Raw genomic sequence first — 27630 nt, forward strand, 5'->3', positions numbered from 1 at the left:
GCCGGTGCTTTATCCACTGTGCCACCTAGCTGCCCCTCTCATGTACTTCTACTTGGTTGTTTGTGTTAATGCTATTGATTACACATTGTAACCCTTTGCTGCAGGGGCTGTGGTTTTTAATCCTGTGCGATAAAACCCAGATCCTTTGCCATGTTTATACAAATAGGCACTTAATTTTAAATACAAGATGACAGGGAGAATGTATTTGTCACTAGAGACTACATGGCATATGGCAGTCTTCTGGCCTTAAAGAGGTTAAATACTGACAGCATTGAAAATTAGTATTCCTGTTCAGATGTTGATCTTACAGCTATGCAGCGAGTTTCTCTGTAGTTAAGCAATGACCTAATCTTTACTCTCTAGAGAATTTTTGTTTCCATTTACTGACTATTCTTCATGGCTCTCTAGAGTACAATCTGTCACAATTAAAAGCCTGTAAAAGATAACCCAGCAAATGTGACATATGTGATTTTTGTCTGACGTAATTTCTGAGGGTTCATTTTGTTTTCTGGATTTGAATGAGCATTTTAGCCAATCTAAATGCAGGAAAACCTAATACCCCTCCAAAAGGAGACAAAACTGACAAAACCCATCCCCTAAAAGGACCCAATATTAATGCACTACCACTGGAAGTTGTCACCACTCATTAATCACAATTTTGAAGGAAGGGCACACCAAATATAATTAACTTTCTTGACTCTAGAAGAAATTTATTTGAATCAAAATTATTCTATATTAACATCATAGACATATAACCTATTAAAGCATTAAGATGTATAAGCAAGGCAAACTCTTTAGATGTTCTTCAATAGTGAGAAGTAAGGAGGAGGTCTCTTTTAAGCTTATCTTTTAATTCTTGATTGGCAGACATTTTTTTTTCACAGTTTGAGGGAACTCAGTAGATCATGTTCCCAACATAGAGTTTTGATTCCTAACAAGATGAGGAGCATAACTTTCCTATTGTATTGAAGAGTGACATTTCTCTATATTTAACATAGCAAATAACTCTCATATGTTGCCTAGGTTCAGCTTTCCAGCACATTAATTCTGGCTTAGAAGATAATAAAAATAAATAATAATACTTAACAATTATATAGTACTTACTATGTACCAGGCACTGTGCTAAGAACTCTATAATTATTTTTCTTCACAACAAACCTGGGAGATAGTGTTATTATTATTCCCACTATACAGACAAAGAAACTGAGGCAAGCAGGTTAAGTGACTTACTGAGAGTCAGTCACACAATTAGTAAGGCTGAATTTGAACTCAGGTCCTTCTGACTCTAGACCCAGTGCTCTCTCTAGTGTGCCAACTAGCTGTTATTAATTAACTTTTGTCAAATCAAATACTGATGGAAGGATACTAACTAGTTAGCTAAAAGTATTTGAATACAGAACAGTGTATTAACTACACAAAAGACAGAAAACATAGTCCCCTTTGGGAATCTTCTAGTACTAATCAAACAAGTGTAGCCATCCAAAGAGAATAAATAATGGACACAGTGTCTGGCATATTTAGTAGGCCATACATACATGTTGGGTAATAACATGACTTTTGAACACAAATTTGCATCTTGCTTTAATGAAAATTTCATCCTTCAAAAAGTATAAGGGGAAATGTTATTCTGTACCTGATTCTCACCAGTATGGAGGACTGATTTCTAAGGTAGAAATGACAGGCATCTTGGAGTAAAGTCATTACTCCATCAGTGTGTTTGATAGAGAAAATGAAAACTGGCTATGATCTAAATTATACAGATATGACATGGCAGACTTTTTTAGATAATTTCATTAGATTTCAGGACATCGGATTGCCCAGAGAAATTATAGGGAGAAAGGCCCAAGAGAGATGGGAAACGCTCAACAATGAAATTCTGAAAAGTCAAGCAGAACTGATTTCAGTGAGAAGGAAGAAAGGGAGTTGCCTAAAGAGACCATTATGGATGCACAGGGAACTCATTAATAAATTTAGATTTTTGTACAGAAGATGGAAGCAAGGGCGAGTAACTGAGGATAAACACATAAAAGTAGCACAAACACCTCAGAATGAGATGATGTTCATACTGCTAAGGACAATCAAAAGTGTGTTTTTAGTTAAATGGGCAATAAGAGAAGGATTAAACAAGAAATAAGATCCCTTCTCAGGGTGTATGGAATGATGAAATGGCTGATGGTGAGAAGGCTGAACTTCTCAACTCTCATTTCACCTCTGTTTCCTCTTCCAAGAAGAATGAACTTTGGGCAAAGGTTTGAACAGAAATGATTAGCAAGGAGTAGAAAGACAAGATAGTGGAAGATTTAGGCACCATCTATCTGTTCTTTTTTTTTTTTTAAACTTTTTTTTTCATCTATCTATTCTTGACCTAGATAAAATATATCCTAGGAGTGAACTGACATGTGTGATCATTATATCAGAGTTAGTGAATATGTGTATGTATGTATACATGGACATATACAAGTATGCAAAACACATGCATATAATACTCAGATGTATGTATATAGTTAATTATGTGTATTCTATATTATAGATGAATAAGAGCTATAGTTTCCCCCTTAATCTTCAATTCCTCATCACCATTTTTCTATTGGACATTTTAAACAATAAGTCCCAGAAATATGCTACTTTAACTTGTCTAAACATTGACTTATTATCTTTCTTATCCAAGTCCTTCTTTTGCTAAACTTTCTTCTTTCTGTTAAAGGTACCATCATCCTTCCAGTATACTAAGTGTTTAACCATGATATTATTTTTAGCCTCCTTATTTTTCTTTGCCCCATATATTCATAAGTTTCCAAATCCTGTAATGGTTTCCTAATTGGTCTTTTTGATTCAGGTCTCTTCCCACTCTACTACATCCCATACATTGTTGCCAAAGTAGTTTTACTTCTGCACACAGATCTGACTTTGCAACTTCCCTGCTCAACCAACTTCAGTGGTTCTTAGTTGTCTTTAGGACAAAATATATAAACTTTTCTGCTTAGTTTTTAAAGCCCTACACAGTGCAATCCCAGCCTATCTCCCTTAGCTTCATTGTATAGTACTCCTCCCAACCCCTGTGCTCTGTGATCCAACCAAACTGACCTTCTTTTGGTTCCTCACATGGCTGTCTTTTCTCTCTGTGCCTTTGAGCTGGCTGGGCCACAGGCCTGGAATGTACTCTCTCCTTAATTTTTTTAAATTAATAAAGTATTTTATTTTTTTCCCGTTACATGTAAAGATAGTTCTCAACTTTTGTTTATACAAGCTTTCCAATTTCAGATTTTTCTCCCTCCCTCCCCTCCCTCCCCCCCTCCCCTAGACAGCAGGTAATCTAATATAGGTTATATATATATATATATATATATATATATATATATATATATATATATATATATACACACACACACACACACACACACATATATGTATATATATGTATATATATACACACACACATATACATATATATACATATATATACACACATATAATAACATTAATCCTATTTCTGCATTAGTCATGTTATAAGAGAAAAATCAGAGCAATGATGAAAAACCTCAAAATAGAAAAAACAACAGCACCAAAAACAAAAGAAATAGTATGGTTCATTCAGCATCTATACTCCACAGTTGTTTTTTTTTTTTCTTGGATTTGGAGATCCTCTTCTATCATGAGTTCCCTGGAATGCTTCTGTACCATTGCATTGGTGAGAAGAATCTAGTCCATCACAGTAGATCAACACCCAATGTTAATGATGCTGTGTACAATGTTCTTCTGGTTCTGCTCATCTCAGTCATCATCAGCCCACGCAAGACCCTCCAGGTTTCTCTGAACTCCTCCTGCTCATCGTTTCTTACAGCACAATAGTATTCCATTGTATTCTTATACCACAACTTGTCCAGCCATTCCCCAATTGATGGGCATCCCCTCAACTTCCAATTCCTTGCCACCACATAAAGAGCAACTATAAATATTTTTGTACATGTGGGTCCCTTTCCCCTTTCCATGATTTCTTTGGGAAAAAGACCCAAAACTGGTATTTCTGGGTCAAAGGGTATGGACAGCTTTATTGCCCTTTGGGCATAATTCCAAATTTCTCTCCAGAATGGTTGGATCAGTTCACAGTTCCACCAACAATGCATTAGTGTTCCAATTTTCCCACAGCTTTTCCAACATTTATTATTTTCCTTTTTTGTCATTTTAACCAATCTGATAGGTGTCAGGTGGTACCTCAGAGCTCTCCTTAATATTTGCCTCAGAATTCTTCTCTTCTTTTAGTATGAAGCATAAATGCCTTCTGCTGAATAAAGTCTTTCTTGATACCACCTAACTGCTAGTGCCCTCCTTTCCAAATTCCTTTGTATTTATTTCTAATTATTCTCTTTATTCTTTCTTTCTTTTTCTTTTTTCTTTTCTTTTCTCTCCTTCCTTCCTTCCTTCCTTCCTTCCTTCCTTCCTTCCTTCCTTCCTTCCTTCCTTCCTTCCTTCCTTCCTTCCTTCCTTCCTTCCTTTCTTTCTTTCTTTCTTTCTTTCTTTCTTTCTTTCTTTCTTTCTTTCTTTCTTTCTTTCTTTCTTCCTTTCTTCCTTCCTTCCTTCCTTTCTTTCTTTCTTTCTTTCTTTCTTTCTTTCTTTCTTTCTTTCTTTCTTTCTTTCTTTCTTTCTTTCTTTCTTTCTTTCTTTCTGGGCAGTGAGGGTTAAGTGACTTGCCCAGGGTCACACAGCTAGTAAGTGTCAAGTGTCTGAGGCCAAATTTGAACTCAGGTCCTCCTGACTCCAGGGCTGGTACTCTATCCACTGCGCCACCTAGCTGCCCCCATTATTTATTCTTTATTTACTTTTACACATTTATGTTTATATATGTATATATATACATATATAAATGTACTTGTTGTCTACCCCTTTAGAATGTAAACTCAAGATTAAGAATTATTCCATTCTTTGTTCTTTTACCCCCAGAGTCTAGCACAGCACCTAGCAATATAGTATGTACCTAATACATAACTTGTGTATGAATTGATTGATAATCACAATGTGATTAGCCTTTCTCCAGTCAGTGGGCACCCCTGCTTTTTCAGAGCTTTTGCTGTTGTGAAGACTTGTGCTATGAATATTCTGATATAAAAGGGACCTTTCTTCCTGTCATTTACTTCCTTGTTATCGAATGAAATAATACTCATAAAGTTCTTAGAACAGTGCCCTACACTTAGGTGCTCAATAAATGCTTATTCCCTTCCCCACTCCTATCTTTAAGTTTAACAGTTATGTCATATCTTCCTTCAAGAAGGAAGAATATAGAACTTGGAGTCACAGCACTTGAGTTTAAGTCCTATGCTATTTGGCTTTTTTGTTGTTGTTGTTTTTGCGGGGCCATGGGGGTTAAGTGACTTGCCCAGGGTCACACAGCTAGTAAGTATCAAGTATCTGAGGCCGGATTTGAACTCAGGTACTCCTGAATCCAGGGCCGGTGCTTTATTCACTGTGCCACCTAGCTGCCCCAGTCCTATGCTATTTAATATCTTTATAACCCTGGGCAATTTTCTTAATCTCTCTTGACCCCAGCGTCCTTATCTAGAAAATGTAGGAATTGGATTAGACCCTCTCCCTCAAAGGTTCCTACTAGCTTCACATCTGTGCTATAGTGAGGTAGCTTTACGCATGTTGAAGAGAATGCAACCAAGGAGAGATCCTTGGGATGTTCCATTTGAGACCTTTCAAGTTCTTTTTCTAATATTTTTATTGATCTTTTTTTGCATCACCAAAATCTCCTCCATTATTCTTCCCCTTCTCCCAGAGAGCCAACCCAAATAGAAAATATTTTTAAAGAAAAAAAAAACAAAACCAATTGAAAAAGTTCAAAAACATATACAGTATATCACACCCATGGACTTCCCATCTCTGAAGAGGAGTGGGGTGGGTATGTTTCATACCTCTTCTTTGAGGTTATGCTTATTCTTTATAATTTTGGAATATTCACTTTTGTTTGTTTTGTGGTTGTTCTTTCCACTTATATTGTTGTAGACATTATGTATGTTATTTTCTTGGTTCTGCTTGGCTCTGCATCAGATTGTTTAAATTTTTCCATGTTTTGCTGTTATTCATTATATTTGGCATGACTTATAGCACAATAATTTTCCATTCACATATCACAGTTTGTTAAATCATTTCCCAATTCATGGGCATCTGCTTTGTTTCTGGTTTGTTTTTTTGTTATTGCATAAAGTGCTGATATACATATTTTATTATATATGATGACTTTCTTCTTTTTCAAGGCCTCCCTGGGATATAAACCTTATGTTGGAATCTTTGGGGAAAAGGATATCAACATTCTTGTTACTTTACCTGCCCAATTGCAAATTGCTTTCCAGAATACATGGATTGTTTCATAGTTCCACAAAGAATGCACCAGTATGCCTATCTGAAGGCCCACAATGCCTTCGAAGCTGACTATCCCTATGTATTGTCATTTTTGAAAATTTCAGGATGTGAAATGAAACCTCAGATTTGTTTTTAATGTTCGTTTCTTTTATTGTTATAGTCTTTCTTATATCTGTTGTTTTGTTTTTTTTTCAGGGCAGTGAGGTTTAAGTGACTTGCCCAGGGTCACACAGCTAGTTAAGTGTCAAGTGTCTGAGGCTGGATTTGAACTCAGGTCCTCCTGAATCCAAGGCCAGTGCTTTATCCACTGCACCACCTAGCTGCCCCTTATATCTGTTGTTAACATATGGCCTATACTTGATACAACCATATTGGCTTTTAATGATTACTACGTTAATTTAATTACTACTCTAAGCATTCACAATCCTTCTCTTTGAGAATAGAATGTGGTCAAAAAAAATCTCACCATAGGGGGCAGCTAGGTATGTGTGTGGCAGTACAGGTAGGTGGGGGGGGTGCAGCTAGGTGGCGCCAATGGATAAAGCACTAACCCTGGATTCAGGAGGACCTGAGTTCCAATCCAACCTCAGACACTTGACACTAGCTGTGTGACCCTGGGCAAGTCACTTAACACTTATTGTGCCCCCCCCCCCCGATCTCACCAGAAAAAGAAATTAAACTCCTGTTTTCTTACTTATGAAACAAAAATAAGAATAATAACAATGGACATTTATACAGTGTTTTTAAGGTTTAAAAATACTTTGTAAAAATGATCTCATTTGATTCCTAGAACAACTCTGTGGGATAGATTCTACGGGTATTCTCATCTTACAGATGAAGCTACTGAAACTGAGACACTGTTTCCTGTTCATTGTCACGTTGTTAGTGTGGCATATTCAAGTCTAGCACACTTTCCACCATGTAGCATAGCAAAAATACCAGTACTTTTTCTTCATACTTAAATAGGACTCAATAAAAACTTTATAACCATTAATTTTTGCTTCAATATTTGGAAATATTGAGATATTTCCAATATTTGTAAATACATAGGGAGGATCCATGATTTTGGCTATATTAATACGCTGTCCACAGAGATGGCAGTCTTCAGGACTTAGTGTAGCTTAAAAATTGTTAGAGTTTTTACAGCTTAGTTGGTTCTAGCTTTTTTGAGGTAGAATATGTCATCTGTTATTTGTTCTCTACTTGAAACATTTGTAGCTTGGTTGGACCTGCCAGAGCTTCCACTGCTCTGGCTTAGCCTTGGAGAGGCCAGCTTCATTCACCTACAGGCTCAAGAATTTTTATAACTTCCTAGTGTGAAATATGAAGGCAAGCTATTTCCGGAAAAAAAAATTTCAGAGAGAGATGGAGAGATGAAAATATGAGATGGTTGAGGGGCATGTTTTGCTTCCTTCTGGTATATAGTCTGACCTTTGGATCAGAATAAATTATTACCCATTTTCACTATTCTTTGAAATGTTCATAGCAAAAATAATTTTTTTTCTGCTCTGGGAAGAAGCTTTTATTTTCAAGCTTTAAAGTTTATTTTTGAAATAAAGATTTATTTTCCCATGAAATCCTAAAGGTAGAACCGAATTTTTTTTTTTGTTTTGAGAAATTTACTTTCAAACCCCAGGGATGTTGACTTCTCTAGTTCCTGCTTTTGAATTTCCCTGTGATACACAAATACAAACTTATTGCTAGATCTTTGTTCTTTATGAATTCAGGGTTATCTCTTCTACACAACCTGAAAGTTACAATCTGAAATTGTTGACCAAGGAGGCAGTATGGTATGGTATGGTATGGTAGAAGGAGCAGCAGGTAAAACATCAGATTACCTGGATTCTAGTCTCAGCTTTGTCAGTAAACTATTAGTAATATATTACCTTGTGCAACCAATCATCAAGTATTTATTGAGTGATCACTGTTTGCCAGTCACTAGGTTAAGTATTAGTGATACAGAGAAAAAGCAAAAATAGCCCCTTCCTTCAAGGAATTTATACTCTAATGGGTAGGCCCTGAAGTTGGGAGAACCTGAGGTCAAATCTCACCTGAAACACCTCCTAGCTGTGTGACCCTAGCCAAGTCACTTAACCTCAGTTGCCTTAAACAGCCAGGGCCATCTCCAGTCATCCTGATATATATCTTGCCAATGGACCCAAATGGCTCTGGAGGAGAGAGTAAGGTTGGTGACCTTGCACAGTCCTTCCTCACTTAAAGCCAATTCAGTGTAAGTTATGACATCACCCCAATGTCATGGTCCTCTTTGAGAATGAAGGACAAACATCAATTGGGGAATGGCTGGACAAGTTGTGGTATATGAATGTAATGGAATACTATTGTGCTGTGAGAAATGATGAGCAGGAGGAGTTCAGAGAAACCTGGAGGCTCTTGCATGGGATGATGATGAGTGAGATGAGCAGAACCAGAAGAACATTATACACAGTATCATCAACATTGAGTGTTGATCTACTGTGATGGACTATATTCTTCTCACCAATGCAGTGGTACAGAAGAGTTCCAGGAAACTCATGATGAAGGAGGATCTCCAAATCCAGGAAAAAAAAAGAACTGTGGAGTATAGATGCTGAATGAACCATACTATTTCTTTTGGTTTTGGTGGTGGTGTTTTTCTATTTTGAGGTTTTTTGTTATTGCTCTGATTTTTCTCTTATAACGTGACTAATGCAGAAATATGTTTAATGTTATTATGTGTGTATATATATCTATAACCTATATCAGATTACCTGCTGTCTAGAGGAGGGGGGAGGGAGGGGAGGGAGGGAGAAAAATCTGAAATTGGAAAGCTTGTATAAACAAAAGTTGAGAACTATCTTTACATGTAACCGGAAAAAAATACTTTATTAAAAAAAATAAAAAGAGAATGAAGGACAAACAGCAACAGCAGCTCTAATGGGCAGAGAAGATGGAAGATAGTTTTAGAGGGGAAGTCCATCTACAGGAGGAAAGCTTAGAGTTGAGTCTTAAAGAATGCCCGGGATTCTAATAGTTGGAATTTAGGAGGGAGGGCAGTCCATGCAAAAGTATGGAGATGGATAATAGATTCCTGGGGGTGAAACCAAGCAAGCAGGCCAAGAAGACTGGACATGGGCTCAAGTCTTATATCTGATACTTACTGTATGTATGACCCTATCAGGTCATATTAATCTCTCAGTGCCCCAAATAACTAAGACTATATATTTCAGAACAGAAGCTGATTTTCATAGAAAGAAGGAGCTTTCTTATCTGGGAGTTCCTTATACCTATAAAAATCACAAGTCTAGTCCCCTTCTATATGCCACGCTCCCCCCTCCCCCCCCAAATCCTTTGTTTATCAATTGATGAGTATGGCCATGTATGACCTTGCTCAAAGAGCTCTTGTCCCTCATTGCTTCTGGGACAAAATAAAAATTCCTTTGATTAGTATTTAAAGTCTGATACTATCTGGCCCAACCCCCCTTTCCAAACTTAGTATACATTGTTCTCTTTCACTGCACTCTGCATTTTAGCCAAACAGACCTTCTATCTGTTCTTCATGCACAAAATTCCTTATCCTTTCTTCATGTCTTTGCACAGACTGTCCCCGAGGCCTGTAATTCTCTCCTTCCTCACATTTCCAAGGTAGAATCCCCAGATTTCTTCAAAGCTCTGCTTAAATGTCTGTTCCTCCGTCCTCTTTTCCTGATCACACCCCCCCCAGTTCCAAGCACTATCCCTCTAAGTTTGTATTTGTTTTGTATACATTTTTGTTTACTTATAGTGTATATGTTATTCTCCCTCAATAAAATGTCATTTCTCTAGGGCAAGGAGTTTTGTTTTTGTCTCTATTTGGAGTACCTAGCCAAGGTGTTTGCCACAGAGCAGGGGTTTAATAAATGCTTGTTGAATGAATGAATCCATGCATGAATCATTGACCATTCTGGAGAGTCCCTGATTTGTTTATGAGTTTTTGTGTCCTCTCTATCTCCAGGTGGTAAGCCACTTTGAAGGCAGGGACCATGTCTTTGTATACTCCTCAGTCTAAGAGCTGCAGTGCTTAAAGGGAACTAGCTGTTTAGTGGGTGCTTGTTGATTGATCTAAGCAGCTAGAAGAACCCAGGGACAAAAGGGAGAAGGAAAAATTGCTATTGTTACTCAGGAAAGTTTTGAAAGCTATGTATAGCTATAAATATTTAAAGTAATTAAACATCCTTGAATGTACTCTTTTTTTTATCAGTCCTGAGTGCTCAAATAATGTGTAGCAAGGTGAGAAAGACAACTCCCTCAGACCCTTTGCTGCATTTTCATTTTGCAATATCAAAAAACCTCCACAGAATCCCCCCATAAGTATCATTTGACTTTTAAATAATCGTATCTCATTTTCATGGGTACATGCAACTAAATCACCATGCTTTTAATTATGAAAGCATATCCTTGATGCTTGCCCAATATCTAATAGCCAAAGATGGTGATGATGATGGTTAGCTATTATATATAGTTTTATATAGTGCTTACTATATGCCAGGCTTTACAATTGCCAACACTTTATGATTATTATCTTATTTGAGTCTCACAACAACACTGGGAGGCAGATATTACTATTATCCCCAAAATTATTTTTGCATAACTAGTATATTATTTTTTCCAATTACATGTGAAGATAGTTTTCAAGATTCATTTTTTATAAGATTTCTAGTTCCAAATTTTTCTCCCTCCCTCCCCTCCCCAAGACAGCAAGCAATTTGATATAGATTATATATGTACAATCACATTAAACATAATTATCCCCATTTTAAAGGTGAAGAAACCAACAAAGAGATTAAGTGACTTGCCTAGGTTCACATAGCTTGTGTCTAAGGTCAGATTTGCATTCAAGTCATCCTGACTCTAGGCCTAGTGCTTTGTTCACTGAGCTACCTGCTGCTCCTGATATAACCAATCTTCTATTAAGATTCTAAAGATCTAACTAATTTACTAATATAACCTCATTGGAAGAGGGAGGGGGGAGGGAAAGCCTCCATACATTTTAAGAAAAATATGTCAACAAGACTAGAGTTTTTTTATAAAATGTGCTTCAGTTGCAACCTAAATATTCTTAGGGAAAGATCATGAAATCCTCACATTTCCTTTTCCTGACACAGAAAACCCCCAATTTACTAGTCTGGAAATTAAGGAGTGCAATAACTTTTTTTTTTTCTTAAAGGGTCATTCACTTCCAAGGAAAACATCAATTTTTGGCCTTTTAGAGTATTACCACTAAAGACTTTTTTCAAAGACAAATTGCATTTTTGCAAATATAGGTATAAATGATACCACTTCTTGGTACCCTATGGTCTGGGTAGAAGTTTGCCTCTCTTTTCTGGGGATCATCCACAGTCAGAAAGGGGAGTCCCCTATGAATTAAAGCTGTTCATTAGAACAAGTTCTGCATTGTCATTGTGTGAATGAATGAAAGGTAGAAGAGTAATTGAACTGTGATTAATACTGTGTTAATGGTATATAATATTCTATTGTTTTTTGAACCAATCTAGTCAGTATCTGAACCATTTTCTTCCCTGCTTCTATAGCCAAGAGAGTTTGAAATGTAGACCTGTTCTTCAACAGCTACTGGAATACAAGTAAATGACTCAAAGATTTTCAGCAAAACAGATTTTTCCTATCAACTTCTCTGCTATAATACCAGAGGAACAACTCCTACCTTTTTCAGATTGTTGGCCATATAATTCTTTTGGCACAGAATAGTATGCACACACTTTGAGGCATGTGTGCAACCATTCAAAGGGCCTCTGTCTAGACCCATTCACTCATGGGAGGCCATGACAGATGTTTATTCATTTCACTACAGTGCTGGTGGTTGTTATTAAGGAATAGACTGGCCTCATTCATTCTTATGTATCTCAACAAGAATAAACTTGTAGAAGTGTGGTGTTTTCGCTTGGCCAGAAAACAATCCTGTCTACAATGAGGCTTGAGAAGCAGCTGGTGATTAATAGTCTTTGTATTTCAGGGATGAACGTAATCAGTCCATCATTGTAAGTGGAGAGTCTGGTGCAGGAAAGACAGTCTCTGCTAAGTATGCCATGAGATACTTTGCCACTGTGAGTGGTTCTGCCAGTGAGGCCAATGTTGAAGAGAAGGTCCTGGCCTCTAATCCCATCATGGAGGTAAGGTAGCAGCAGTACCCTCAGCCTTCACTGCTAAACATGGTGTTTCTCTTGTTAATCATGCCTGAGATAAATGTGAAGTGTGTAAATCATGTAGCACTTCAGAATAAAATCTGGACTCTGTCTTTTATTATTTGAACAATGATATTACTTCCATTGGGAGGGATATAACAAATCAGGCCAACATTTTCAGCAAGGCTAATGCAACTACAGTGAGCTTAAGAAATGTTCATATATACTTTACTTAGTTTAGGTTAGAGATGTCCAAATTTTCCACTAGTAGGCCACAACATTAGAAATTAATATGTTTGGGCCACACACATTTAATTATAAAATTAGTTGCATTCAGCTTTAATTACAATTAATATTTGATCGAAGTGTACTAATGTAATAACTGATGGCAGTGATTTACATGGTAATAGAATCAGGCACAGGGTTATACCCTACTGCCTCATATATCTACTAGTTAATTGGTTTGAAACATTTTTATTTTGTTAAAAATCTTAGGTTAGTTGTACCTGAGGTTATATTAGAAACTTGTGCTTTATTCTATATGTCCCACCAATTTGACTCCTGTAAGTAGAAAGGAACCCAAGTCTTTGCATTCACTGAAGTTTTCCCCAGCCCAGGTTAAATGAATGAAATGTGATATTTTGTGGTATTATTTATTCTAATTTATAGCTTTGCCAATATGCTGGATCCAGTACTACTGGTTATACATTAATGAGTCACAGGAGGGTCTGTTGCTTCTACTTACTGCTTCTGCAGTACTTAGACTAATTCCTGCCTTTCTCCCCTGAAAATATTATTTCTTTTTTGGGGGGCAGGGCAATGAAAGTTAAATGACTTGTCCAGGGTCACACAGCTAGTAAGTGTCTGAGGTAGAATTTGAACTCAGGTCTTCCTGAATCCAGTGCTTTATCCACTGCGCCACCTAGCTTCCCCTAATATTATTTCTTAAATTAAATGTTGGGGGCAGCTAGGTGGCACAGTGGATAAAGCACTGGCCCAGGATTCAGAAGTACCTGAGTTTAAATCTGGCCTCAGACACTTGACACTTACTAGCTGTGTGACCCTGGGCAAGTCACTTAACCCTCATTGCCCTGCAAAAAAAAATAATAAATGTTGATCTCAGGTTTTGCTGTCATTATTATTATATCAGAGTAATTAATTTTTTCCTCTCCATTTAAAAAAAAATTTTACCTAAAGTCATTGTTTTCTTGTATAATGTCATGATATTAGCTTAGAGAAGGAAATAAAATAAATAAAATAATACAATTCTTTTAAATTATAAGATTAGCAATAATATGACACCTACAAGAGGAGGAATTTTTACAAAAGAGGATCTTTTAAATAAAAAAGACATGAATGAAGTAAATATGTATGTACCAGAGAAAATGGTACTTATTTTGTAGGTAAGAGAATTTAAACATTTCAACATTAGTGACTCCGGGATTATTAATTTATTAATGTGTTTATAAAGAAAATGACTATTTTGGAAAAAGCACAGTTAAGTGAAGAAAAATAATACTAATTTGGGTACAGAGAAGTGAATGCTTCCAACTAGAATTTCATACCAATATTTTTTATCCCTTCTTTCTTCTTTGTCAAGCCTTTCTTGTCACCCAAAGCACAGATGAAGTTAAAACTGGTCTAACACCACTGGGGCACAAAGGGTTTTTGCGGTAGTCTTTCCCAAGGTAATTGTGCCTGGTTTGCAGTGCTGTGTGGAGTTTAAAAATGATCTGTCTTAGTTACCTGAAGGCTCATCTCTTGGTGCAGCCTGATTGCTACTTTTGTTGTGATGTAGAGACATAGATTTGTGGGGAGAGTGGAGCAGCTTCCTGTGAGAAATGGAAACATGATTAAAAATAGCATGTAAATGGAAGAAAGCAAAAAAAAAAAATGCATACGTTGAATGAGAATGATCAAGAACCTCAGATATCTTCAAGTTTTTTTTTGTTTGTTTGTTTGTTCTTAATTTTTTTTTTATTTTTTGCGGGGCAATGGGGGTTAAGTGACTTGCCCAGGGTCACACAGCTAGCAAGTGTCAAGTGTCTGAGGCCGGATTTGAACTCAGGTCCTTCTGAATCCAGGGCCGGTGCTTTACCACTGCGCCATCTAGCTGCCCCAATCTTCAAGTTTTTGAAGCAAATGTTCTTATTCATTTTTTCAGAGGGTTCATTTCAAATTCTGAATGAGTGCTGGTAGATTTCCACCTTTACCAGCATTGGTAAAATAATGACTGTAGAACTAAGTAGTTGTTGGTTTGGGATAAGAAAAAAATAAAGTTGTATTTTGCTTCCTCGCATTGTCATGCTTATCTCTAGCTTAATTTTTTTTTTAATTGTCATCTTAGCACCTAGAATGGCTTGCCATGATTGGGTTTGTATATCATTTAGGCTGCTGGTCCTAATATGAGATGATCCTGGAAAGTCTCACCAATAACTACACCAAGAAACATCGTCTTGTCTAGTTGTATACCAATTAGATTTCTTCTGCTATAGTGAGTGGGAACTAGACAAGTGCTCCTATGAGGCTTCTTGACATTTGAGTGGACCTTGTGAAGGTTACCTGGGCTAGACAGTACAACAGATCTGAATGATTTGTCCTGGAACATCTGGAAGCTCCCTTCAGAAACCATGTTCATTTTCCTTTCCTTTCTCCTGTTGGTAGAGCTGAGGAGAGAGGGGAAGGAAGATAAGAGGGAAAAGGTGGAGGGATTAGGTAACTGAATTTAACTTAATGCTGACACTAGCAAGAGGAATGTGACTTAGAAAGACGATAGGGTGGGATAAGGGCAAAGAAAAATGATTTTTGTAAACAACACACCTGGGACCTTTCCATTTGGAATGCGGAGGATGGGGTTACAGAGAGGAAGGTTAGACAGTGCTTCAGAATTTCATGTTTGTGAACTGGGTCTGTCTAACTATGATATGAACAATTCAAGATGCAAAACTTCAGTTCTTGAGTTAGAATAATTAATATTCAACAGATAAGTTGCTGAAGGAATTTATCCTGTTGCTCGTAATCATAGGAATTGTAGATTTAAAGCTGGCAGGGACGTTAGAGATGACCTAGTTGAACCTCTTCATTTTATAGATGAGGAAAGAGGCTGAAAGTGATTTACCAGGGTCACAGTTATTAAGTATCTGAGGCAAGATTTGAACTCAAGTCTTCCTGGTTCTAAGCCCAGTACTTAATCTACTATGACCTCGGTTTTTATTGTACACTATTTACTTAGAAAATAATTAACAAAGACATACCTGATGGCCCTGTTTATTCACATTTTTTCCCCTTTCTCTACCTTTAACCCCTGATTTTTTTCCACTCAGAAGTGGATGTGGTAGAAAATTTTGGGGGTGTTTGAACTCTAGTTCTTCATCATTTCAGCAAGTTTGTTTAATCTAAGAGTTTAATTTTAGAGATTTATTTAGTCATTTACAATAGAACATTCCATTAGAATCTAAGCTCATGGAAGATGAAGACTGCTCATACATTTTTGTATCCCCAGTCCTGAGCATGGTGTCTGGCACTTGATAAGCTCTTAATAAATATTTCCTGATGAATTGATGTAGAACAGTGGTTCATTCAGAGCCTCTCCAAAGTCAGTTGCAAAGCGAATTAATATCTAGAATTCCCAAGTTTTCTTTTTTTTTCTTTTTCTTTTTTGCAGGGCAATGAGGGTTAAGTGACTTGCCCAGGGTCACACAGTTAGTAAGTGTCAGGTGTCTAAGGCCAGATTTGAACTCAGGTCCTCCTGACTCCAGGGCTGGTGCTTTATCCACTGCCCCACCTAGCTGTCCCAGTTTTCTCTTCTTTTAGCAATTTCTTGTTGGTTGGAATAAATATTTCACAAGACTGATGTCTATATTAATAAGAAGGAATGATTGAAAGGTGATATTTACATTTGCAGTTGTCTTTCTATCAAAACATTCAGGTTTGGCGTTTAAAATCTTAAAATCCTACAGCTTGAAGAGATTTTAAAGATCTTTGATTTCAGATTCCTTATTTTAAAAAGGAGAAAACTGAATTATGAAAAGCTGTGAATTGTTAGAGGTCTTAAACCAGATTTGGGCAGGTAGGTGGCACAGTAAATAGAACACTGGCCCTGGAGTCAAGAGGCTCTGAATTAAAATCTCACCTCAGACACTTACTAGCTGTGTGACCCTGGGCTAGTCACTTAATCCCAATTGCCTTAAAAATCTGGGGCCATTTCCAGTTTTCCTGATAATATGTCTTGCCATTGGACCCAGATGGCTCCAGAGGAGAAAGTGAGGCTGGTGACTTTGCACATCCCTTCCTCACTTAAATCCAATTCATTGCAAGTCATGACATCTGTCATGGTCCTCTTTGAGAACAAAGGATAAACAACAACAACATCCAGATTCTAGGCAGAGCCAGAATCATGATTTGGACCTGCTTATTCCCAGTCATTGTCCTTGGCCCTACATCAGTCTAAATTATGAAAATACCTTCATCCAGGGGGGAAAGGAGCAGGCATATGCTAAAGCCTCTGATTAGTTGTAGTCCCCACAAGGTTTTTAGGGCTTGCAGACATTATTCCAATGCAGAGGATTGTGACAAAAATAGAAAATTAAACCTTGTTGAATTTGTAGATTTTAATCTATAAGATTTCCTAAGTAAAACATTTATATGGCTGCCAAATTACTTTGTATTATTTTTTTCACTTATTTTTTTCTTTGTTTTGGAAGGAAAAATTTATGGATATATATTTTCTTGACCAAAAACCAAAATTTATATAACTTTAATTTCTAAAGTTATATTGTAATTTGGAATAATATTATATTCTCTGCAACCTTTTAATAGAAATAAGATGATGCTTTTCATTAGATATAAATTATCATGCTTATAGACAGAATTTTAAGCCAAATTATATATAAACTTTATTTAACAGAATGATTATTTACAAATAACTTCATGAATCTATGGGCTCTTGGTGATTAGTAATGATAGTTCACAAGAAAACTCATATTCCAGTAAATCTGCATTTATTTAAAATAGAATATTTGAATAAGCTATATTAGGTTCTTCAGCAAATGCAACAGAGAGAAACTTGCTGTGTGGGCCAAGAGGATTGAAACCCAATAGCCAAGATGTTCTGGTGACTTCTGTTCTGCCCTCTCCCAACATGCTTTTATGTAGAAAAGCTTTGTGTTTTTATAGACCTCATGGTTAAATTCTCTTTGACAATTACTCAATTGTTTTCCATAAGTTTTTCTCTGAGAAGTAACTTGTTAGATATAGTCTTGTATAGTGAATGAAACTGGGAAACCATAGACAGTGATATTTGGAAGTACACAAATGGTGCCCTTACAAAGGTGAAGGTGCCTTTTCAAAAGCTGGGTCCTATTGTCTTCCAGAATCTTCTTATACATTTTGTAAATGCTAAAGATTCTTGATATATTTAAACCACTAAGTTCTTCTCTTTTACCTCCTAGTCAATTGGAAATGCTAAAACCACAAGGAATGATAATAGCAGCCGTTTTGGGAAATACATCGAGATTGGTTTTGATAAGAGATATCGCATTATCGGTGCCAACATGAGAACTTACCTTTTAGAGAAATCCAGAGTGGTGTTCCAGGTAAGATGGGTTGTATGGCTGATATTTGTTTAATATGCGGGGACAAAAAATTAGAGTTTATTTTATGTGCTATTAGCATATTATGAGAAGCTATGTGCTGTAATGGGTAGAGCTTTCCTTGGAGTCAGAAAAACCAGGGTTCAAGTCCCATCTCTGACACAAAAAGGCTCTATGACCTTGAATGAATCATTTAACTTATAATCATCTAGGCAACTTTCTGAGATAATTAATAAGTTACAGAGCTGATGAGGTTCTATCATCTGATAGTGAGGGGAGTTTGCTCAGTAGAGGTTCCCTATATCAGTGAAATCAAGGGTTCCTCCCCTTAACCTCCCAAAGCATGTGTGTATATGTATGTACATACATATATATATGTTCATACTTCACATACACACAGATATATATGCATGTGTGTTTGCTCAAAAATAATAGATTTTTATAACATTTATATAACACTTTAATGTTTGAGCATACTATATAATATTATCTTTGAATCATCCCAAGAACCCTATGAAGTAGATGCTATTAAAATTCCCATTTTATAGATGAGCACAGTGAAGCTAAAAAGGTCGTACAGCTAACTTGTCTCATATATCTATAAACACATACACAAATGCAATTATGCATGCATGTATGTACATAATGTATGGAAACATGTATGTATATACACATATATTAGCAATTAGTGAGCATTCTTTTTTTGGGGGAAATTAATACACACACACATATATATATTCTAATTACATGTAAAGACAATTTTTAACGTTCATTTTAAAAAACATTTGAGTTCTAAATTATCTCCCTTCTTCTCTTCCCCCCTACTTAAGAAGGCAAGCAATATGATAATGTGTAGTCATGCAAAATATATTTCCATATTAATCATGTTGTGAAGGAAAACACAGACCAAAAAAAACCAAGAAAAAAAAGTATGCTTCAATCTGCACACAGATTCCATTGTTTTTTTCTCTAGAGGTGGATAGCATTTTTCATTATAAGTCCTTTGGAATTGTCTTGGATCATTGTATTGCTGAGGATATATCATGATACAATATTGCTGTTACTGTGTATAATATTCTGCTAGTTCTGTTCCATTCATTTTGCATCAGTTCATGTAAGTCTTCCCAGGTTTTGCTGAAAGAATCCTGCTTGTCACTTCTTATAGCACAATAGTATTCCACCATGATCATATACCACAACTTGTTTATACATTACCCAATTAAAGAGCATTCCCCTTAATTTCCAATTCTTTGCCACCACAAAGGGCAGCTAAAAATATTTTTGTACATATAGATCCCTTTCCTTTTTCTTTGATCTCTTTGGGATATAGAACAAGTAGTTGTATTGCTAGGTCAAATGGTATGCACAGTTTTGTATCCTTTTGGGCATAGTTCTAAATTGCTTTCCAGAATGGTTATATCACCTCACAACTCTACTAACAATGGATTAGTGTCCCAATTTTTCCACAACCCTTGGGGCATTCTTTCATGTGGTTGTGAATACTTGAAATTTGAATTATTATTTTGAGAACCATTTGTAATATCCTTTGACTACTTACTTATTGGGGAATGGCTATTAGTTTTATACATATTTATTAATTGTTTATATATCTTAGACACCAAACCATTATCAGAGAAATTTGATACAAAGATTTTTCCCCATTCTACTGCTTTCCTTATTATACTATGTTTATTAATTTTGTCTGTGCAGAAGCTTTACAGTTTCTTTTGTATTCATTTATTTATTTATTTTTATCTTGTATAATTCCTTCCATCTCTTATATGGTTGAGAGTATATGTCTTACTCATAACTGTGAGAGGTATGTAATCTGCCTCCCTCCATTTTTTTGTAGTTTAAAAAAATTTTTTTAATATTAAGGTCATGTATCTATTTAGAATGTATTCTAGAATATAGCACAAAGTTGGCCTAAACTTTAATTAACTTCATTCTTAATCAGTTCTAGAGCACATTTTGCAGACTTTCTCTCCTCAATTCCATTTCACCCACACTTGAAGCAGATGACCTTGTTTCTTACTTCCCTGAGAAAATTACAGCTTTCCAACATAAATTTCCTTAACATTCTTTCAACATTCTTCAAAACTTCTGAAAGTTATCATTAATTGTCTTCTCTTTGATAATAGAAGAGATGTCTCTATTCATTCCTACAGTTAATTCATATACCTTTGGTCTCATTCCTTCCCATCTCCTTCTGGACTTTTCTCTAGCACTCATGCTGTCTCTTTCATATATCTTTGATTTCTCCTCTGCCTCTTACCATTTGTCTACAAACACTTATGTTTGTATAATCCTTAAAAAAAAAGACTTCTCTCAACCCTTCTGTCCCATCTAATCTACCATCCCATCTTTCTCCTCATCTTTACTACTAAACCTTTTGGGGGAAAAATGTCTTTATCCAATGCTTCTACTTCCTCTTTCCATTTATCTCCTTAATCTCTTACAATCTGGTTTTTGTCCCTACCACTTCAAAAATAATCAGTGACCCCAAATCCAGTTAACTGATTTAATCCTCAGTCTCCTTGATTTCTCTCTTGCTTTTCACATAGTTGACCACTTCATGCTCCCAAGAAGTTGACTACTTTCAGGCTATCAAGAAAGGATAGTCTTTCTTTCTTTCTTTCTTTCTTTCTTTCTTTCTTTCTTTCTTTCTTTCTTTCTTTCTTTCTTTCTTTCTTTCTTTCTTTCTTTCTTTCTTTTTTTACTTCAGAAACACCATGTGATGCTTATTCTTCTCTTAGTACTTCAACCACTTTTTCTTTGTCTCCTTCACTAGTGCTTCATCTTTTCTCCAGTCCTTTCTATGTTCAAATGTTTAATCCCTGCCCTCCTCTTTCTTTTACTATACTCTTTGCCTCAGTAACCTCATTCAATGAACACGATTATATAGATGACCCCTAAAGCTGCATTTCCAATCCCAACCTTTCTTCTGAGCTCCAGATCCACAGCTCCAGCTGCTTTGAAGTTATCTCATTCTACATGTCCCACCAGGATCTCAAGTTCATTATGTCCAAAATCAAACTTATTATCTTCCCCCCCAGACCTGTTTGTCCATCTGGTTTCAGCTTCTATTTGTCAGTGTTTCACCCATTGTCCTGTATTTGAAATCTTGGGGTTCTCGCTGATTCTTCCTTCTCCCTAATCTATTGTATCCAATTCAAATAGGTTCTGTTGTTTCTACCTCCATAAAATCTTTTGCAACTGTCCCCTTTCTCCACCTTAGTCAGTATTGTAATACCCTTTCCAGTCATCCTGTCAGTCAATAAACATTTGCTTTGTGCTCAGGTCGTTCCTTATGCCTTGAATGCCTTCTAGTCTCTCTTCTCTCTTTGCCTGTTGAATTCCTACCCATCCTTTTATATTTAGTCAAAAGCCAGCTCTTCCATAAAGCTCCCTTTTGATAATACGTTCACAGACCTTCTCTCAGTTGCTAATGTACACTTCCCTCAAATCACACCTGGAATTTTGTAACTCTTTAATACACTGTCTTGTAATTTTCATTTGTATATGTTTGTGTCTTATCTTACCATAAACTTTCTGAGGGCAGAAATCATGTCTTATTTAGAAACTTTGTATCTCCCCTTGTACCTGATCACTTATAGAATTCTATACTAGTAAACAGTAATCTAGAATGAATAAATAGCTGTGGCTTTAAGCCAAAAGATAGTTATTGCTTTTATAAAAAATTGCTGACGATGGATTAAGCTTTTCTATAATCAGCACAAGCAGACTATCACAGTCAAAAGTATAGTATTTATACATGAAGGGTAATGGTACTTAAATTCAAAATGGGGAGATTGAAATTTTTTGATAATAAATAAAATTCAGAGGTTAGGAAATGGACTATGTTCATTTCACCAAATCATGAAATCAAAAAATATTTCATCATCCAGTTTTCTGAGTTTGATTACTGAAATTGAAAAATATTTTCTTTTTTTTTTCAAAGGCAGAAGAGGAGAGAAACTATCATATCTTCTACCAGCTGTGTGCCTCAGCAAAGTTACCTGAATTTAAAATGCTACGATTAGGTAAGAAAATGACATTTATGGGGCTGATATTTTCCATTTATATCCAGGTTAATTAATGGACTTCTCAAATAAGAAGCTGCTTACATGATAGGTCACTGGGAGAAAGCAAAGGTTTTTCTTTTTCTTTTTTTTTTTTTTTGGCAAGGCAGTGAGGGTTAAGTGACTTGCCCAGGGTCACACAGCTAGTAAGTGTCAAATGTCTGAGGCCAGATTTGAACTCAGGTCCTCCTGAATCCAGGGCTGGTGCTTTATCCACTGTGCCATCTAGCTGTCCCTAAAGGTTTTTAAAGTAGAAAAAAATACATTTTTGAAGCAGTACTTGAAGAACATTATCCTAGCACAGATTAAAGTGATGAATGAATAAAGGCAGGTAAATCAATTAGGAAACTATTGTAGAAATCTAAATAGGAGGTGATGAGAAAGGAACTCTACTTGGGTAGTAGCTGTGGAAATGGAAAGAAAGGGCAAATCTAAGAGATGCCAGGGATAAATAATTATCAGAGCTTGGTGGTGAACAATGAATGTTCCTCTAGAATCCACATATAAAGATTGAGATATTTACCTCAAGCATACAGTAAATTTTTTCAAATTAAAAACATTATGTAGCCACCATTGGTCACTGCTCAGAAATGACTTTTATAGAAGAGTCGTCTTCACTATAGTGGTGAGGTTTCTTTTTAAAAGGAAAAAAAAGTCCTTAAACACTCTACCAAGTAGTTAATGTTCTCTTTTTTTTTTTCTGGCGGGACAATGAGGGCTAAGTGACTTGTTCATGGTCACACAGCTAGTAAGTGTTAAGTGTCTGAGGCCGAATTTGAACTCAGGTCCTCCTGACTCCAGGGTCGTTGCTCTATCCACTGTGCCACCTAGCTGCCCCCATTAATGTTCTTTTATCAGTAAAGAGCTATATCAGGTAAATTAGCAAATAAATGTTTGGTAGTTTGAAAAAAAAATTTTAAACTGATAGTTTTGAACATTTAAATAATCTTTTGTACTCGTCCAGCACAATGCTGGGAACTACTTAAAACTCAGTGCCTTTCATTAATATTAGAAATCTGTAATGATGTTCTAGAATGATGATGGCATTTCCATTTCTGTGGTTTTCCAAGATTCACAGAGCAACTCTTGACCTTCAGTATGGGGTTGGAAGTTCTAGTTCCATTTTTGTCACGTACTGGATTTATTATCCAAGATTCTGTAAGGACTGGCAAATGTGATTTCTGAGCCACTGTTAATGATCTTTGAAAGATCTGAGTGTCACAGGTTTGGAGAAGAACAAATGTCCTAGTTTTTAGAAAATGGAAGAGAATAGAGTCTAGCAACTATGAGTTAATAAACTTAACTTGGATTCCTGGCAAATTCTTAGAATATTTATTAAAAGGATGTTTAGTAAACATCTAGAAAAAGTAGCAATGTTCATAAAGAGCCAGCATGATATGGCATGTTTAGCTACTCTGATTAAGAGAATTTCAGAACAATTTCAAAGAACTCATGATGAAAAATGCTTCCCTCCTCCAGAGAGAGAACTAATAAATTCTAAGTATAGATGTAAGTATACTTTTTTAACTTTTTAAATATCTCTTGCTTTTGGAGAAGTTTTGTTTTTACAACATGGCTAATGTAGAAGTGTGTTTTTCATGGCTTCACATATAAAATTGATATCATATTGCTTGACTTCTCAATGAGTTGGGGAGGGGCAGGAGAGAGAGAATTTAGAACTAAAAATTTTTAAAGTGAATGTTAAAAAAACACACACACAAAAGGACACACACAAAAAGAACATGTCATGGTAAACTATCTTCTTTTTTTGACAGAGGAGTGCTGTAGATATCATTTACCTATATTTAAATAAAGTATTTGGTAAAATTCTCATGCTATTCTCTCAGAGAGATGTGCCTAGACAATAGTACAGTGAGGTGAATTTGTGAGTTGATTGAGCCCAAAAAATAGTCAATGAATTGATGTCACCTTAGAAAATCTACAGTGATCTGGACTTGACCGTGTGCTGGCTAACATTATTATAAGTGACTTAGATAGAGGCATGCATGGCATGCTTATAAAATTTTCAGGTGATCCAAAACTGGAAGGGTTAAGTAGCACACCAAAAGAGACAGGATCCAAATGATCTTAGAAGGTTAATGTTGGGCTAAATCTAATAAGATAAATTGGGACAAATGTAAAACCCTACATCTGGGTTCAAAAAGTCCACTTCACAGGTATAAGCTATGGTTTGAGAAAGATATGTAAATAATTCTTCTAAAAATAATCTGGGAGTTTTAGTGGAGTATAAACCCAATATGTGTGAACAGTGTGATATATATTCAGGAAAATCAATAGAATCTTAAGTTGCATTAAGAAATGAATAGTGCCCAATACTGTTGAAGGTCTATCATGGGAAAGAGAGATTAGATTTATTCTGCTTGTCACCTAAGGTCAGAATTTGGAATCATGGATAGGAGTTGCAATGAGGAAGATTTAAAGTTTGATATTAGGAGAAAAAACCAACTTCCTAACCTTGAGAACTATCCCAAAATAGAATGGGCTTCCTTGAGAGGTGGTGGTAGTAGGATCCTTCTCAGGAGAGGTCTTCAGAGAAAGGCTGGTTGACCACTTGTCAGGAATGTTGTAATGGGAATTCGTATTCAGGTATTCATTGCACTAAATGGCCTCTGTGGTCCCTTCTGACTGAAATTCTGTGATTCTAATTCATTCTGTGTTTCTCTGACTCAGAAGGACTAACCTATATTATCTATACCTCTGTGTAGGACTAGTGAGTTCCGTATGTTCATTTTGTACCTCGACATCCTTCAGGTAGAGCATAGAGTAGCATAAACTAGGGAAAGTATTATAAGGCAAGTGGTTTATAGATGGTAGGGGTTAAGGTTGAGTGAGAGAATCTAGGGAACTGCCAGACAGGATTTAGGGTGGCTCTTTTAACATTATTAAAATAATTTACAAAATTATAGTAGATTATTCATTAGCATTTTCCCAGTATTTAAATTATAGGCTTAAAAAACAAATCAGATGTGGGGATAGTTAGTCAGTTACCATTTATTGAGCATCTGTGATGTGTCAGGTACCGTTCTAAGCACCACAAAGAAAGAAAAAGGAGAGTTAGACCCTGTTCTCAAGGAGTTTACTTACATTTTGAGAAGGAAGGCAACATGCAAACAATATGTACAAATGATCTATACAGGATTAATTGGAAATAATGAACAGAGGAAAGACACTAAAATTAAGGGGGAGCTGGAAAGGCTTCTTAAGGCAGATAAGATTTTAGCTGAGGGGGTGGCTAGGTGGCACATTGGATAAGGCACCGGCCCTGGATTCAGGAGTACCTGAGTTCGAATCCAGCCTCAGACACTTGATACTTACTACCTGTGTGACCCTGGGCAAGTCACTTAACCCCCATTGCCCCGCCAAAAAAAAAAAAAAAAAGATTTTAGCTGAGACTTGAAGGAAGCTAGGTAAACTGGGAGATGACCAGGGAGAGAGTTCTGAGTACATGGAACAGCTAGTGACAATTCTCTGAACCAGGAGACTGAGTATACTATGTGAAGAACAGTAAGGCAGATGATGTTCCTGGATTTCAGAGTATGTCCAAAGGAAGGGGATAGGAGGTGTGAGAGGACTAGGAATGTGAGATAGGTTAGGAAAAGCTTTATAAGCCAGAGGACTGTATATTTGATCCTGGAGACAATATTTGGCCAAATGCTGGTGGGGATTACATGGTGAGAGAGAAATTATTATTTCTTTCTTATATTAATAATCAATTATGTAATTATGTAATTTTTTCAGAAACCTGTAGGTTGTTCAATCTCTGAAGGACATGGTTGATGGATGAGATTTCCCCAATTGCAAGGGTACATGCTTTTTGATCCTGGGTGGAAGACTGTACCTAACTAGAGAACCTTACAAAGAATTTAATCTAAGGTGAATTCCAGCCCATTGTGTTCCACCCAGGGGTAGTTAGGTGGCTCAGTGGATAAAGCACTGGCCCTGGATTCAGGAGGACCTGAGTTCAAATCTGGCTTCAGACCCTTGACACTTACTAACTGTGTGGCCCTGGGCAAGTCACTTAACCCTCATTTCTCTGCCCCCAAAACCAAAAAGTGTCCATTGTGTTCCACCCAGGTAGGCTCTGGTTGAGGGGCTAGATCCTTTGTCTAGATTGTCCTGAGACTGGAGTTGGTTTGGGAGCAAGAGTGATCAGAGTCATGTCCCCTTCCCCTCATTAGAATAGACCGATCTTTCCTTATAATATTGATTTTTCTCATTAATTGTTAACCAATCAGAGTTGATTGCCACCTTCAGGAACACCCACTCTTCCAAGGGCTTATAAGCATTGAGTGAGTTCCATGAAGGGTCTTTGGCATTTGAGAGTTCCACTGACCTCTCTTATTAATTATCCTGTAGCATAATACTCAGAAACTGTTTCTTTTGCTTTTTATATGTCACAATGGCTAGTTAGAATTATACAGTTAATTGATTAGATTTTTCCTTTTGGAGCGTGTTATGGTTAATGATGAATAGGACAGAAATCAATTCCATAAATATTTATTGAGAAACTTTCTGATTCTCATGCTAGGGAGTGAGCAAGGAGGGTAGGGGTGACAAAAATGTTGAGCAGTACTATGAGGGTATCTTTAGCTTGAGGAGATTTCATGTAAATAATTGTCAAGTGGATAACACAGAGAGGCGCTTTATTATTTTTTCATATATTTGTATTTATTAATTATCATTTTTATAATAAACATTTTAATTTAAAGTTTTGAGTTTTATCCCTCCTCTCCCTCCCTACTCCTTCCCTGAGGCAGTAGAAAGTTATAGGTTATACATGTGTAATTATGTAAAACATTACCATATTAGTCAGTTTGGATAAGAAAACTTAAAAGAACAAATGAAAGAAAGTGAAAAATAGCAAGCTTCAGTCTATGTTCAGTCAATATCAGTTCTTTCTTTGGAGGTGGATAGTATGCTTTTTTTTGTTGTTGTTTTTGCGGGGCAATGGGGGTTAAGTGACTTGCCCAGGGTCACACAGCTAGTCTGAGGCCAGATTTGAACTCAGGTCCTCCTAAATCCAGGGATGGTGCTTTATCTACTGCACCACCTAGCTGCCCCCAATAGTATGCTTAATCATTACTCCTTTGGGATTATCTTGGATCATTGTATTGCTGAGAATAGTTGTCATTCACAGTTCTTCATGAAACAATATTACTGTCACTGTGCACAATGTTTCTCTTGGTTCTGCTCACTTCACTATACATCAGTTCATACTTGTCTTTCCAGGCTGTTCTAAAGTCATCCTTTTTGTCATGTATTATAGCACAATACTACTCCATCACCATCACATACCACATCTTGTTTTGCCATTCCCCAATTGAGGGGCATTACTTTAATTTCCAATTCTTAGCCACCACAAAAAAGCTGCTATAAATATTTTTTGTAGGAATAGGTTTTTTTCTCTTTTTGGGAATGTTTTTG

General features: G+C 36.4%; 1 protein-coding gene across 1 annotated transcript in view; it reads left to right on the forward strand.

The window, feature by feature from the left end:
- MYO5A (myosin VA) overlaps positions 1-27630 on the forward strand; it is a 247290-nt gene that overhangs the window by 104240 nt on the left and 115420 nt on the right. Inside the window, exons 5-7 of the mRNA XM_043981532.1 lie at positions 12344-12500; positions 17963-18106; positions 22065-22146. Coding sequence (XP_043837467.1) covers positions 12344-12500; positions 17963-18106; positions 22065-22146 — 383 coding nt within the window. The remainder of the gene's footprint in view (positions 1-12343; positions 12501-17962; positions 18107-22064; positions 22147-27630) is intronic.

The sequence above is a fragment of the Dromiciops gliroides genome, chromosome 2 (assembly GCF_019393635.1).
Source record: "Dromiciops gliroides isolate mDroGli1 chromosome 2, mDroGli1.pri, whole genome shotgun sequence".
NCBI lineage: Eukaryota > Metazoa > Chordata > Mammalia > Microbiotheria > Microbiotheriidae > Dromiciops > Dromiciops gliroides.